Source organism: Streptopelia decaocto, assembly GCF_964273445.1.
Source record: "Streptopelia decaocto genome assembly, chromosome: 3".
In the NCBI taxonomy this organism is placed as follows: domain Eukaryota; kingdom Metazoa; phylum Chordata; class Aves; order Columbiformes; family Columbidae; genus Streptopelia; species Streptopelia decaocto.
The window spans coordinates 79293995-79310126 of NC_138656.1; the positions used below are offsets into that span (position 1 = coordinate 79293995).

At 40.7% G+C, this 16132-nt stretch overlaps 1 protein-coding gene across 2 annotated transcripts in view; it reads left to right on the forward strand.

Annotated features, from left to right (window-relative positions):
* Nucleotides 1-702: 702 nt before the first annotated feature.
* MMS22L (MMS22 like, DNA repair protein) overlaps nucleotides 703-16132 on the forward strand; it is a 97061-nt gene continuing 81631 nt past the window's right edge. The window contains exons 1-6 of one of the 2 annotated variants that reach the window (XM_082047628.1): nucleotides 703-774; nucleotides 2324-2517; nucleotides 9367-9492; nucleotides 12620-12672; nucleotides 15599-15686; nucleotides 15783-15960. In XM_082047628.1, the coding sequence (XP_081903754.1) occupies nucleotides 2339-2517; nucleotides 9367-9492; nucleotides 12620-12672; nucleotides 15599-15686; nucleotides 15783-15960 (624 nt within the window). In that variant the 5' untranslated portion in view covers nucleotides 703-774; nucleotides 2324-2338. Of the gene's footprint in view, nucleotides 775-2323; nucleotides 2518-9366; nucleotides 9493-12619; nucleotides 12673-15598; nucleotides 15687-15782; nucleotides 15961-16132 lie in introns of those variants that run through there. The other variant, XM_082047629.1, reaches the window with a different exon arrangement.

Below are 16132 nucleotides of genomic sequence, written 5' to 3' on the forward strand. Positions count from 1 at the left end.
CACTTAATAGCAGTGAGGCCATGCTGGCACTCAGGTGAGAGGTGGCCCTCCCCGACTTGTGTCAGCTGGCCGGGCCAGGGGCACAGGTGAAGCAGAGAGAACAGGGGTTTCGGCAGCTCGGAGGGGAGCTGCGGGAGTGCTAGGGAGTGCGAGCGGCTCCCACGGAATCCCACCTAAATTCCAAGAAGCGGGCGAGTAAGAAGCACATCGGGAACTAACAGCGACATGCGGCCGCAGGGCGGGTGAGAGGAGGGTGGGGGAGCAATGGGCAGAACCCAGGGTCAGGCGGGAGTTCACACCGATGGGAGCGCAGCGGGGCCTGCGGGCAGGCGGCCGCCCGGGACCGCCCGCGCCGGCAGCGCGGCTCTACAGGCGGCCGGCAAAGGCCCAGAGGGAGAGGGGACACGCAGCGACAGGGTGGGGCGGGGCCATGAACGCTGAAGGGAACGCGCGGAGCTTCGCCCTGACGCGGCGGGCGGGAGCAGGGAGGGGCCGGCACGGCGCGGGGCGGGGCGGGGCGGGGACGGCACGGGGAGGGGCGGGGCGGCGGGGTCAGAAAGGGAGAGTGAAACCCGAACCAGAACGTGGCGGGGAAAACAGTGGAGGGGCGAGACCCGCCGGGGTCAGAGGCGGGGCGAGCGGCGGCGGAAGGAGGAGCGGCTGCTGGCCAATGGGCGCCGCGGCGCCTGCGCAGCGCTGAGGTGACGCTGGAGCGCGGGACGTACGGAAGGGTGTCCGGAGGAGGAAGCGGAGCGGGGAGCCCGGCAGTGAGCAGGTAACTCCCACTTTTCCCTCCTCTGGCCCGACTCTTAATACAAGCAGAAGCGTCGCCCCCAGCACCCCGCTTCGCCCCCAGCCTTTCTGCAGGGAAGCGTCTCTGGGCCACAGGTGTTATGGGAGTTGGTCATGTCAGATCCCGGCAGGGGCGCTGTATAGTGTCCATGTCCCTGTGCTCTGTTTGAGTGATGCTCCTGGCAGTTCTTTTGTTTTGTTTTGTTTTGCAGCTCCCGCCCGTTGGTGTGGAGCTGGGAAGTTTTTCTCAAGTTGGGCTTGTTTGGAAGGTTGTGGTACTTTAAGTCAGTAACTCCTTTCGTTTGCTTACGGGTGCAATAGATAAATACCGAACAGACATAATGTCCATAAAGAGCTGCTCTTTTTGTACTTTTTTTTTTCTCCTAATGTTTTCTGTCGTGCAGGGGAGTTCTTAAGATTTGAAACTGAACAGAGTTTTCTTAGGAAGTCTTCTTATTCTCATTTAGAGCATGACTTTTATCTGTTGTATTTCTGCTTTCCTATTTATGCCAACACACCTAAACAAAGGGTTCTGCTATAACCTGGCGCACTTTCACTTATGAGTTGCTTCAACTGCTGCATGGTTAACTGCACCGCAGGAATTTGAACAGATGGATTAAAGCAGGAGAGAACTTGTTTTTTTTCCTTGAGCTCATTTTTCAGTTCAGTTTATGCATTATCAATTTCTAGCCATGATGTTTTCAAGACAGTATGAAAAACTGCCAGTATTGAAATGGAAACTTCATTTAGCATTAATAGTTTTAATTATATTGTTTGCATAGTATTGTAGAGCTCTGTGGTACTTTTTGCTTAGTTCTATTGTTTCCGTGTGTTGTATTATGTATTAATTCACTAGTGTTAAGTATACAGTGAACTTCTAGACATGATCTTCCTTTTCCTTTTACTTCTCTTTTTTGATATTTCTGGCAAGCCAGGCTTTTTAAATAGAAAATTCCAACTTGAGCGATGTCAGAATCATTTTCTGAGCTTTGAAACTGTGGCATTTTAGAGGTATGTAATTATCATGTGGGGTGTATTTACTGCTTCTTAGAGATTTGAGCTGTAATATTTAAGTCTTGCACAACTGGGAGCCTGTAATGCATGAATTATTTTCATAGCGTAGCTACCCTGGTCAGTAAACGAGGTGTTGCTGAAAGTAGCTCACCCATGCCTTGTAATGCATTCCTGCCTCTTATTTTACCCTTGTGCGAGACTTACCTCGTGGTTACTCAATTTAGAGAGACAAACTAGAAGAAAATGAACCTATTTTGTTTTTTATAGGGTTAGCTTTTCACTGATGTGAGTCCCAGAACTGGTTGTGATGGAGAAAGATGAAGCTGCACAAAGCAGCAGAATTGTGTGGCCGGGCATAAGACCATGAATGCCTTTCTCGGTGATATCATTGTTTGATGTTACAGTTAGTCAGATCTGTGTCCTTACTTGAGCTGAAGGATTATAGGGAGTTGTGGCAATGAAAAAATTATGTGAAGAAACATTAGGAGTGTTTTTTAATTAATCTCTTTATTTTCCGGATCAGGTGGAAACAATGGACGATGACTTTGCGGCTTCCTCCACACCTCCATTTCTCACTGAAAGCTTGGAGATGGCAATGGAAGTGGAGAATGGGAACTCAAAGTTGTCTTGTTTTTCCTGTGCTTTTGACAACCAAAATGTTGGGAGAAGCTTCTCTGCAGAGTCTTATTTAGCAAGTGGGTCTCTTAAGAGGTATGGGGGATTTTTGAGTTGCAAATATAATATGCTTCTCAGATGTGCTTTTCTCTGGTGTTTGATGCCTTTGAATGCTGATACTGTTTCCAAATCAGTTTGTTCTTCAGTTCTTGTGATCCCAAGATCAACCTGGTGGTGTGCCAAAGCAGGAAGGGCAACTGTGTTGATAAGCTGCTTTGAACAATGTTCTGGGTCAAGTTCTGAGCTTTGTGAACTTACCCTAAGGTATTGTAAAGGACCTGTTACAGACATGGTAGGACAATTCAAAACTAGCATGTTAGGCAACAGCATCCAAGACCTTTTAAATTTGAGGAGGATGTAACACTGTTTTTTCCGGTTATATGCTCTATTTGATGCTGGCCCTTTCTCTCTTTTCCGTGTGATAGAAATCAACTTACTCTGTCTAGGTTTCCCAAATTGCTGTTCTCTGTAGCTTCTTATAGCGTCTTTCTCAAAGCTCTATGTTTTCTTGCATTCTGGATTTAAGGTTCACGAGTCACATGCATGACAAGTAAGTATTTTCCATGAGATTCTAAAATGTTACTTTGGTTTAGTTAATATCTTCTTTACTGTCTGTGATCCATCCATCTTAGTTTTCTGTGCCATTTGCTGATCCTGCAGGGGTTGATTTGTTTTTCCTACAAAAGCTTAATCTTTGTCTGTCCTCCTACCAAGCCTCGTATTTTTTTGTTGTTACTTTGGGATTTTTTTTCACCACCTGTGCTTGTTTGGCTGAAAATGGGTTAATTTCCTTCATGCAGTTAGAAACCTTTATTTTTCATAGCTAGCATACTCATTATTTGGACTTAGTTTGAGAACAAGCAGGTAACACCCCAGCGCAGAGCTAACGTTTTTAATTGCTCTGGTCTGAGAGCCAAGGACGTTCTGAGTGCTCTGCCAATAGGTTTCCAGTAGAGATTAAAGAGAAACACACTTATGTATTTTCCAATTGGACGAGCCAATCTATAGAAAAGCTGATTAATGATACATTTCCTTTTACGACAGATTACAGATGTTTTTGAGAGTTTTGAATATCCTTGGAGCTTTGTTGGTATTGTCAGGTTTGCTGAATGTGTGTCAGTTCGTGGTAGTGCTGAGGGAGATGAGATTAAATAGGAGGATTGCATCTATTCGAACTCCTGAGACTTACATTGGACCTGCTCAAGCTTCAGGAACAGGCATGGCTGCTCACCCCAAACAGGGGAAGGCAGCAAAGGCAGCTCCAGCTACTACACAGAGCAAAGCTGCCAAGGTTGCTACCTCCCTGACCGCAGACACCACTGTTTCTCCAGCCTCAAAGACTGACAAGGCAGCTATTGCACCCGCCCACACTGACCACTGCTGCTGCTGCAACCACAACAGCCACTGTAATTATGCCAATGCCAGTGACAGTCATTTAGACTCTGGAAATAAATCAAGAGATGCTAAGCCCATGTCAGTATCACTTGCCAGTTTTAAGTCACAAGAAAGACTAGTCATGCTGGAGGTGATGGCAAAGGGGCATCATCAACACGAGGCATCCTCATCAAGACAAGGAGAAGAGGAAGTGACCACTTGATCCTTTTCTACAAGTGAGCTGAGTGATATGTGAAAAGACTTGAGTTCCTCATGAAGGCCAGAATGTTGTAATCTGGCTGCTATGATGCTGGAATAATGAAGCTGATGGTCTGGAACTACAAGGCAGGGAAGCCATGCAGCTAGGATTTCTGTCAAGGGATGCCACCCTTGATTGGGCAATTTCAAGAGAAAACAACTCCTCCACCCTCTGGAGTTGACTCCTGACAGCCATGAAGGTTTCCCTTCAAGGAGGATGTTATATGTAAACCAGGGAAATGGAATACAATGGAGAGAGGTATCCAGTTTCTGAGAGAATTAGCTGTGTGGGAGATCATCTATTTTGATCCAAACAGCCAAGAGAGGACAGATCCAGATAGAATCCTTCGTACATGACTTATGTGGTGCTGGTTTGTACAAAGCTCATCACCAGCATATGCTAAGTTATTGGCATCAATGACCTGGACAGCTGCAGCTCAACAAAACATTGCTGCAGTGATTAAGTAGCTTTGGGACTTTGAGGACAGCCTTACTAGCTCTCTATGGGCTCGTGTCTCGATGGTGGATAATCTGTGTGAAAAATCTGACAACTTGTTTGAAAAGCTGTTGCAAGAAATCAAAGCACTCAGAGAAGACAAGTTCCATTCACGACCTGTACAAACCTGTGTTTCAGCTATTAGGAGAAGGCATTTCTAATCTCAAGAGAGCAGACAGAAGAAGTATACAAAGAGAGGCACACTGTGTTTTTTTCCTATGTGACCAGGGAGAAAACATGAGGAGATGGGATGGAAGACCTACCTCAGAACTTCAGGAACAAGTATGTGAGTTAAAAGGAAAAACTCCTAGGAAAATGGCTGCTCCAGTTTCCAGAAGGGGTAGAAGAGATTCTGATTCTCTTGAAGGAACCTTTACTTCTTACCCAGAGACCATGCATTACACGAATTAGAGGTGCCCTGCCTCCAGCCAGGTAGAGGAAAGGGACAACAGAGTTTACTGGACTGTGCAGATATGATGGCCTGGTACACCAGATCCCCAGGAGTACAAAGCTTTGGTGGACACTGGTACTCAATGCATGATAATCCCCTCAAACTATAATGGAACACAATCCATCAGTATTTCTGGAGTGACTGGGGGATCCCAGGAACTGACTGTAGTAGAAGCTGAAATGAGCCTAACTGGGAAAAACTGGCAAAAGCATCCCATTGTGACTGGCCTAGATGCTCCGTGCATCCTTAGCATAGACTACCTCAGGAGAGGGTATTTTAAGGACCCAAAAGAGTATTGGTGGGCATTTGGCATAGCAGCTGTGAACACTGAGAATATTCAAAAGTTATCTACTTTGCCTGGTCTCTCAGAGGACCCTTCTGTAGTAGGACTGCTGATGGTTGATGACCAGCAGGTGCCAGTCACTACCACAATGGTGCATTGCTGGCAATATTGCACCAATTGAGGCTCTTTGATTCCTATCCGGAAGTTGATTTGTTAACTGGAAAGCCAGGGTGTGATCAGTAAGACTCGCTCACCTTTTAACAGCCCAATTTGGCCAGTGCGTAAGTCTAGCGAAGAGTGGAGACTAACAGTAGACTATTGTGGCCTGAATGAAGTTGCGCCACCATTGAGTGCTGCTGTGCCTGACATGTTTGAACTGCAATTTGAACTGGAGTCAAAGACAGCTCAGTGGTATGCCACAATTGATGTTGCTAGTGCGTTTTTCTCTATTCCTTTAGCAGCAGAGTGCAGACCTCAGTTTGCTTTTGCCTGGAGGGGCATCCAGTACATGTGGAATCACTTGCGCTGGGGTGGAAACACAGCCCTACTATCTGCCATGGACTGACCTAAACCACACTGGAACAAGGTAAAGCTCCAGAACACTTGCAGTATATTGATGGCATCATCGTATGGGGCAACACAGTGAAAGAAGTCTTCGAGAAACGTGAGAATAATTCAGATTCTTTTGAATGCCAGTTTTGCCATAAAACGAAGCAGGGTCAAGGAACCTGCACGAGAGATCCAGTTCTTACGAATAAAATGGCAAGATGGGCATCATCAGATCCCAATGGATGTGATCAACAAAATTGCAGCTATGTTTCCAACTACTAATAAAAAGGAGACACAGACTTTCTTGGGTGTTGTAGGTTTTTGGAGAAAGCATATTCCTGACTACAGCCAGATTGTGAACCCTCTCTATCAAGTGATTCAGAAAAGGAACAATTTTGAGTGGGGCCCTGAACAACCACAAGCCGTTGAACAAATTAAGTGTGAGAGAACTCAGAGAGAACCCTTGGGCCAGTTTGGACTGGACTAGATGTTAAAAATGTGCTCTACACTGCAGGTGCAGATAATGGCCCTACCTGGAGTCTCTGGTAGAAAGCATCAGGAGAAACTCGAGGTCAGCCCTTAGGTTTTTGGAGTCAAGGATACAAAGGATCTGAGGCCAACTATACTCCAACTGAAAAGGAGATACTAGCAGCAGATGAAGGTGTTCAAGCTGCTTCAGAAGTGATTGGTACTGAAGCACAGCTTCTCCTAGCACCTCAACTGCTGGTGCTGGACTGGGTGTTCAAAGGGAAGGTTCCCTCTATGCATCATTCAATCGATGCTATATGGAGTAAGTGGATTGCACTGACCACCAAACAAGCTCAAATTGGGAGTCCCAATCACCCAGGGATATTAGAAGTGTTTACAGACTGGCCAGAAAGTAAAGACTTTGGGATGTCGCCAGATGATGAGGAAGTAACACGTGCTGAAGAAGCACTGCTGTATAATAAACTAGCAGAGACTGAAAAGCAACATGCACTGTTCATGAATGGATCCTGCTGTCTTGTAGGTAAACATCGGAGGTAGAAAGCCGCTGTGTGGAGTCCCACACAACAAGTCACAGAAGCCACTAAAGGACAAAGTGAATCAAGTCAATTTGCAGAAGTGAAAGCCATCCCGCTGGCTTTGGACATTGCTGAACAAGAGAAGTGGCCAATACTTTATCTCTGCACTGACTCATGCATGGTGGCAAATGCCTTGTGGGGGTGGTTACAACAATGGAAGAGAAGCAACTGGCAGTGCAGAGGTAAACGCGTTTGGGCTGCCACGCTGTGGCAAGGCATTGCTGCTCAGCTAGAGAGCCTGCCTGTAAAAGTTCGTCATGTAGATGCTCATGTGCCTAAAATTGGAGCCACTGAGGAACATCGAAACAACCAGCAAGCAGGTTGCGCCCATGATGCTTTGGGCCATCAAGGAGGGGATGCAACATATAAATGGCCGCGTGATCGAGGGGTGGAGTTGACTATGGACACTACTTCACAGGTTATCCGTGAATCTGACACATGCGCTGAAATCAAATAAGCCAGACTGTTAAAGTCTGTATGGTATGGGGGGCGATGGTTAAAATATAAGTATGGAGAGGCTTGGCAGATTGATTATATTATACTTCCACAAACACATCAAGGTAAGTGCTATGTGCTTACAGTGGTGGAAGCAACCACTGGATGGCTGGAAACATATGCCGTTCGCCATGCTACAGCCCAGAATACTACTTGGGCCTTGAAAAGCAAGTCCTTTGGTGACATGGCACACCAGAAAGAATTGAGTCAGATTATGGGACTCATTTCAAAAACAGTCTTACAGACAATTGGGCCAAAGAGCACAGTATTGAGTGGGTATTTCACATTCCATATTATGGACTAGTCTCTGGGAAAACTGAAAGGTACAGTGGTTTGTTAAAAACATCACTAAAGGTAATGGGTGGCGGAACCTTTAAAAACTGGTATTCACATTTAGCAAAAGCCACTTGGTTGCTCAACACTAGAGGATCAGTCAATCAAGCCGGACCTGCCAAATCAGAAGTTCTATGTACCGCAGAAGGAGATTAAGTCCCTGTAGTACACATGAAAAATATGTTAGGAAAGGCGGTCTGGGTTACCCCTGCCTCAGGCAAAGGCAAACCCATTCATGGGATTGTTTTTGCCCAAGGACCTGGCAGCACTTGGTGGGTAATGCTGAAGGATGGAGAAGTTTGATGTATACCTCAAGGGGATTTGATTTTAGGTGAGAATATTCAATATTGAACTGCATTATGTTAATTGTTACATGTACGCAGGTTTCCCAGATCACTACAGCCATGATAATGCTGTTCTCCTGTCGTTTGTTCACCCTGTCTACTTGGATTGTAAATTATTGAAAAAGGCTGCATGCAGGGACTCCTTTGTCTTCATTATCTAGAACTGGATTTAATTGCTAAAGGCTTCAAAAGAGACCAATATTTAGTCAGTTACCAGGTGAACTACAGATGTTGTGGGAAATTGAGCCAATTGTTCAGCAGATGCTCTTTTTGCCTCTGAGAACTGAATTGTTAGTAGTGTATAGTTCAAAAGAACATGAATTTGGTGTGTAATATAATGAAAACTAATGCTTGTCCAGTATGTTTTTTTTAATTTTTAAAAGTACCAGTATTTCTAATTCCTTAGTGAATTCAGCTTCATCTGTGCTGAAGTATTTTGTTAAACTCTTTGGGAAAATTCTGAAATAATTTATTTTGATGTCTTTATTATTATACAGCTTGCTGTGATTTTTTTAAAAGCACATTAATGAAATATTTTTATATTTGCACAATTAGTAATATTCTAAAAATCTATACATATGTGTGATTTTCTCCACTTTGTGTAATATAAAAATTCTGATTTATTTATTTATTTATTTATTTTAGCCAGAGCAAAGGGTAGCCATAAGCTAGTGTTAGTCAAAGTTATAAAAAAGTCACAGTTTTGTGACCTTCATCAGTTTACCTACCTAAAAGTGTGCTTTTATCAATGTGCTGTATATAATTATTATTAAATACATATAAAGGAGCCAGTTTAGGTTCTAGCATTAATTATTAAGCATGTAGTGTACCCCAAGCCAGATTCCAAACATACAGTTGCAGTGGAGCATGTTAGTGAATGTAGCAGCCTCTTCTGTTGAGGACAGTCTGTATGTTATGTCTCAGCCTCTTTGTAAGGATGAAGATGCTGCAAGGTAGTAGCTTGTTAATTTTTATTTGTTTCTAAAATATAATGTGCCCTGTGACTATATAATGTTTTTATGCTCTTGAAGTTGAGTTGACATATTTTATGTACTATACACTGCTATAAAAGGTAAAACCTTCTGTCTTTTGAGAGCAGTGCTACTTCTTCCTATCTATAGTATACATGTTGCTTATACGTTGATAAAATATTAGTGATACATAAGGCAGCTGTAGATACTGTATTCTATAAGTTTCTAACTGGGGAATGAATGAATATTGTTGGCTCTATTTTACAGGGTTTTGCTGAGCCTAGATCCTTCTCCGAATGACTATGAAGATGATGTAGTGGAGATGTTTGGCTTTCAGTGGGTTACTGAAATGGCATTAGTTGAATCCTGTGAATTTCTCTTTGGATTACTAAGGTACGATAACATTAGTGTATTTTATAATTAATCCACTGCTGTAATTGTACCCACATCAAGAATGTAACAAACTTCTCAAGTTTTTGATAGTAAAATCATAGAAGACTGTGAGCTATGCAGTGCATCCAAAAAGATTATGTTGTCTATCTAAAACTGCAGTAAGTGATGGATAAGACACAGACAGAATTATGGAAAAAAGTAAATTTTGTGTCACAGATTTTTTTTTTTATATTATACAACTTAAGCTTCTAAGCAGTGTGGTGCATATCTTAGTAATCACTAGATAGAAATTGATAAATATAGTTTTTACAATAATGTTGTGATATATTCTGAACCTAGAGCCTCCAAAATTTATTAATAAACTGTATAAGATTTCCTTGAATGATATTGTGCTACCCGTATAATTAAGGTTGCCTTTTGAAGATTTTTAAGACCTTTTTTTTGTGCATATAGAAAAGTGGAGGTTAAAAATCAAATACTTTAAATGCTGAATGTAGTACTTTCTTCAATTGTTCGGATTAGGGTAGCTTCAGCAATCTCTTCAGATACAGTTACTCAGTGTTTGACGAATTCAGTGTAGATGTTTAATCTGGTCAATGCAAATACACAGATCACTGATAATCCTCTTTGCTCCTGATAATCCTCAGGATGTACAGCACATACAGAGAGTGAATGGGAGAAGAGCTTTTGTATGATTCCACAAATACATGTGATATATTCCATCATTCCTTTGTAGCGGATTTCTCCATCCCTTTAGGCTATGACCAAGGGCATGATGTGAAACAACATTAATAGTGTCTGGCTTATTGAAACATGATGACATAGATGACAGGAGGTGTATTAAAACCAGTATTATTTAGCTTTGCTTGTTTGATGCAAGCTTTGACTTCAGTATGATGAAAAAAAAAATCTGATTATGAAGGAGATAAGAGAACTTGGTTAAAAGAAACACTGTATTCCTTTCAGCATTTAGTCTGTTCTGTTTGTTAACTGTTCCTTACCATTAAAGCACTGGGCAATGAGACAATGATGTAGTTGATCTCTTGAATTAAATCCTTTTTTTTTCCTATAATATAAACTGCACTGTAGTTGTATTAGAGACAAACATAAGGCATAATATATAGTACTGTGGTTTTTAAGTTATTCAAGCTATACATATTTTAAAACCTACTGAACTGTTTGGAATAATGGATTTCAGCTAACTCTTGGCTCTCAGAATTTGGTTGCTAAGCTGTCTTTTGGTGTGACAAGTCCCTCTGCAAAGATATTCTCTCAGTCATAAAATGGATTGCTTTCATTTATAGACCAGTTGACAACTGAAAGTAGGAAAGCTCCTTCTTCCATTATAGAAATCACATCTGTTAAGTACAAGTTATAATGATTCTTGAGGATAAGGTGGCTGTAAATAGTTCAGTTTGTAAAGTGCAGATAGTATCCATGTTTAAATATATGCTTGTAGAAAACTAGAATTTTTAATGTGTCTATAAAAATGTTAGTTAATATTATTTATTACAATATTTTAAAATTTATGCAGCAGAACAGCAAGTTAAAAACACTAATTGTAGAGTAAATGAATTCTTACCTGTTTGGTTTTGTAAAGATTGAAGATATGCGAGTCAGTAAGAGCTATGTAACAATTTAAGTGGGTATATTAAAACAATACACCTTTGATTAACTAATAAGCAGAAGTGATAGTTTAACTGTCAAAATATTTATTTGCAAATCAAGTGATTTAATGATTAACAACCATGAGGATCAGTCTTTGAAGCTGAAATTCATTTAAAATTGAAATTAAAATGTCTTATTTAACTGATAATATCTTTGTGTTTCTCATGTCCAGTTTGTGCTTTTATTTTATCACCTCACTATATTTTGTCTTTTGTTACTTCAGTGAAGAGGCTTTTTTCTTTTCTGTGTGGCTTTTTTTCTGACACTCTCTAACCTTCAGCCTCAACAGCCCTCTTTCATAAAGACCTCCTGCTTTAGACTTCCTTCCTTTGTACATGGTTGAAGTACTTGAAAAAATAATGCAAAAATTCACCTTTGATTTCAAAACAAAACAAAGAAACACCACAACCCACCTAAATGTCTGAAGGTAATTTTGGGTAGCTGACATGACTCTGAGGAAGGAAGAGATAAGGGTGATAATTTGAATGTGTACCTGCCCTTTAGTATTCAGGTTACAACCTGGGTTTTTGGATCCTTATGGGCACTTCCTCATTTTCTTTTTTTTTCTTTGTAAGAACATTTGATCTGGGTTCGATCCAAGTATCCTGTTTTTAAGTCCTTTAGTAGTTGCTGCTTTGACTGGGTATGAAATGAGGCAGAAAGCTCCTTCCTCTATTTATGCAGTATTTTCTTTGTGTCTGTCTTATACAGTTGTGCTTCTCATGTGTTCAGTTTGGTACCACATTGTCTCTGTGGAGACTACACTTGAAGACCACTTGACAAGAACAGTTGTTGCAGAATATGGCTGAGTACTTACCTGTGTTACAGCTTTTTAAAATTTTCATTTGCTGTGGCAGTTAGCAGCTGCTTTAGAAATGTTCTTTCTCCCCTTCAAAACTGAACTGAGTTTTAACTTTTCTAGAGGCACTTTCTCCTTTTTTTTTTTTTTTTTTTTTACTATATTTATTGCTGTTTATCTCTTGTGCTAAGTTAAGCAGCAGACCACCCTAAGCAGGACGTGGGAAAAGCTGCTGACAAAATTTGCTAATGCTCGTTCACAAGTGAATCAACTTAGTGTATACAGAGTGTATGCCATGAGGACTAACTTACAGGTCTATTCTGTGGTCAAATATGAAGCTGAGTTATGCTTATGGAAAGATCACTTTTGGGGTTTGTGTGTGTGTTTTTCTTCCCTCTCCTGACATGTAACTAATTTTGTATTTGTTGTTTAATGTTTTAAAAGCAAGCAAAAATTCTGTCCTTCATCCCTTCACATTTGGATGTATCTGTTGCCTTCTGCTAATACTCTTTCCTAAGTTATGTTTCTGTAAGCTTTGTTCAGATATACAAAGGAAGGAGCACCCTTTACATCTCTCTGTTCTATCTAGACCTTACTAAAATGCAGTTAAACAACTTTTACCTGTATAAATAGCATAGATCTTTGTATTTCTTCAATTAGGCAACAGATACACAGACTGGAAGACCTAGTACAAATGGGTTCATCTGATTTTGGTAAGTTTAACACATAATTTCACATTGGGATAGGTATCCTACTGCCTTTTCATTATAGGAGAATATTATCACAGGCCACACACTGGTGCTTTGACTCTTGACCAAGTGTTCATGGAGTGTGCTGCAGAATAACATATAACCAGCATAATCCTGCAGTAAGGGTACAAATGTAGGTAACCAAGTCATGTAAGGTAGTGTGAAAATAGATAACAGAAATGTGAGTCAGTTTGGAACCAGATCTGGTGCACAGGACAATCCTGACCTTACTGACCTTAGTGTCGAATTTCACAATAATTTGATTTGAACTAAGATGTCACCCCTAAGGTAGAATTTAGCAAAACTATTAACTTATTAAATAAAAAATAGGAAGTTGCATCAAAACTCCTAATAACTGTTTTAGTTACAAAGGTAGTGGGTTGAGAATTTTTCAGTGTTCTCTTGGCTTACATTTAAACAAGTTGGTTATATGTGCTTAGTTTAGAATTATTTACAAACTTAGTTTATCTTTGCAGCAGGATCGATAAAATGGGATCACTACAAAATGCTTTGTTTCAATTAAATACTAAGGCATGAGAAGCAGTATGTTTCTGAAGGATTATTGCAGCCTTAGGCTTATCGAAAGTCTGAAGGCTGAATTACTTAGCAGGTTGAGAAGTTCAGTAATTACTCAAATCAACTGTCTGTAGCATCTTCTCATTACAGATAAATTGTTAGCATTCTGAGAGTATAAGTGAATATTTTTACACATTATTATTTTGGTTTGATATTGTCATGCTCTGCCATTTAAATCATTGGTATGAATTGATCATCAGGCTTCTTTCATATGCTTTTGTTCATTGTATCTTAAAAACCTAATTTTGCTGGCATTTAATGCATAAGTGGAAGTAGCCTTATTTTAAATTACATTTGAACTTTTACATGGTCGCTAGACACCAAGAAACTGTTCTGTACTACTTTTTTTCCCCTCAAATTAAAGCACCTGCTTGATTCTTTGTGTCTTGTTCTTCCTCTTGTCAAATAAGGTAGAAAAATAAACTGTTGAATTTTATGCCTTGTACCCATCTTTCTTTGTGATTTAGAGCAAGTCACTGATAGATCTGTGACTCGATTCTCCCTTCATACAAGTAGACTAGTAGCAGAGGAGTGTCATGAGGATTAAAATATTTAAAATTATCAGGCAGTGTGATGTTAGGTATTATTGATATAATACATAAACACACTATTGCCACTGTTTAAAACCCTAGTTTAGAGTTTTAGGTCAGTCAATCTTTGTATATGTTTATACAGATATCAATATTGTACAGTTCATTTAATTTCCTGTCAGTCTCAATGAGCTTTGGAGACTTCGTACTGAGAACTGTAATGTGGAAGCCATAGAAAATCTTTTTTTATTCTGTTTTGTTTTGACTTTTTTTTTTTTTTGAAGATGCCTGATCTGTTCTTAACACTCTACTGGTCCTGTTTTGTTCTACTTATTTAATTTATGAATGATTTATGATAGCATGCAAAAGATTTTGTAGTGAAATACTGTAATATAAAATTTTGCTTAAACAGAACTTAGGATAAATTATTTGCAATTGCTACAAAGCAGTAGTAATATCTATCCAATGGCTTTAGAACAGTGTAATATGAGCCTCTAAACCTATGGTTCATTACCACGGCAGATCCTATGGGTTCTAATGTGTTGGGAGGAGGCTGTACACTGGAATATTGTAGTAGTTGTACCAGTTGATTTGGTTCATTCAGTGAGTGTTGTTGCTCAAAAGATGTTGAGAGATGCTTATATGCATAAAACTTCAGTTGTGCGGCCCATAACAAGTGGCGTACATGAACTTTAAGGTTACCTGGAAGGGATGGGGGGAAACAAAAGGAACAGAAAGAGCAAGAGAAGGAAGGGGAAGACGCTCCAGTGGGCAGCTGGGGAGAGGAGCAAAGGCGACTGCCTTTTCCTGGGTGTGCAGTCCTGTGCAGCAGGTGACAGCGTTTTCGTTCCATGTTTCCTGTGGTGTAACACACTTGGACTGGGTCCGGCTCAACCTGCTCATTTGCTGTTCTCATTTATGATGCTCCTAACAATGGCATATCTTTAATGAGGTACAAGTGTTGCAGGCTGACTGGTTGCTAAGCCTTTGTGTATTTATATTATTGGTAAGTAGTTATTGGGTATTTAAATGTTTTTGTTTTGTTATGCACTAAGTTTAATTTTTCTCTAATTTATAATTTAAAGCTACAAGGCAAGGTGTAGGAAAAATTGAGTGATTCTCACACCAATGGCAATAGCTTCCAGTGAATCTCTGCCATAATGATGGTGTTTGAGCTTGCAGGTGCAGGATAAGGAGGGTAACACCATGAGAACTACATCTTCAGAGAGCAAAGAAAAGGAGACGCATAGCTACAATAAGTGGCTGAAAGAATACAGAACTGCAAGTGAAAGGCAGGCTACCGGGTTCTGAATGGATGGTATTAGACATATTAAGGCACAGTGCAACAATGTGATGCTTCCTAAGAAGAGAAGTTACAAAGCATGTTTGCAAATTAGTCCACCTGCTTATATCCCCCAAGAGCAAAGGATGCTGACAAATGGTTTCACATGCGTCTTTTCTGAAGGTGTCTTGGAAGCAGACAGGGCAGTAGGGCTAAATGATTTCTTCTAGCACCAATTGCTTGCTTCTACTGCCTTTCCTGAGGGACTGGATGTCTTTTCCCTCTATATCTGGATATGTGACTGAGATAAGATAAAGAATGGATCCCTCTGGCAATATGACATTTAGAAGCGGATGTTTGTCACCAACCATCTCCCCAGTTGTCCTCAGAAACGAGGGTGGCTTCCTAGTGGTCTGGTTTAGTTATGGTAGAGAATGCATATGTCACATGAGTCACAGTGTGAGCACATCTGCTTTAAGCTATTGATCTCTTTTTACCTCAGGTCAAGCTGCAAACTTGCACTCTGAAGCGGAGGGCATCAGGCGTCAATGCATTGAGTTTTTGCATTATGTGAAAGTTTTCATCTTCAGGTGAGATATACACACAATTTACTAACTTATGTACTGAGCTTTGTGTAGCTGCTTCTTATCCATTTTTTGACTGTGTGTCTGTGTATGTGTGTTCAGGTATCTGGAACCCCCTAAATTGGAAAACGATGGAATGCTCCATCCATATGAAGAACTAGAAGCACAGTTACCATCAGTGTTGGTGGAAGAGCTCTATGCTTTGACCATGCACATTGGTCGCCTTTGTGAACTCCCTAGTAGTGTCCTGGCAGCATTTACTATTCAACATCAGGCAAAGGTGGATGTCCTTTATAATTTCTTATTTTGTGTGTGTGTGTGTAACAGTACATATTCAACTTGATAAATTTCTGCTGAATAAAAATTAATCTTTCTTCAGGCTGAAATTGAAGTTTTTATTTATGTTTTGGTGGGTTTTTTTCCTTTATTAACTAAGTGCTATCCCATGCTTG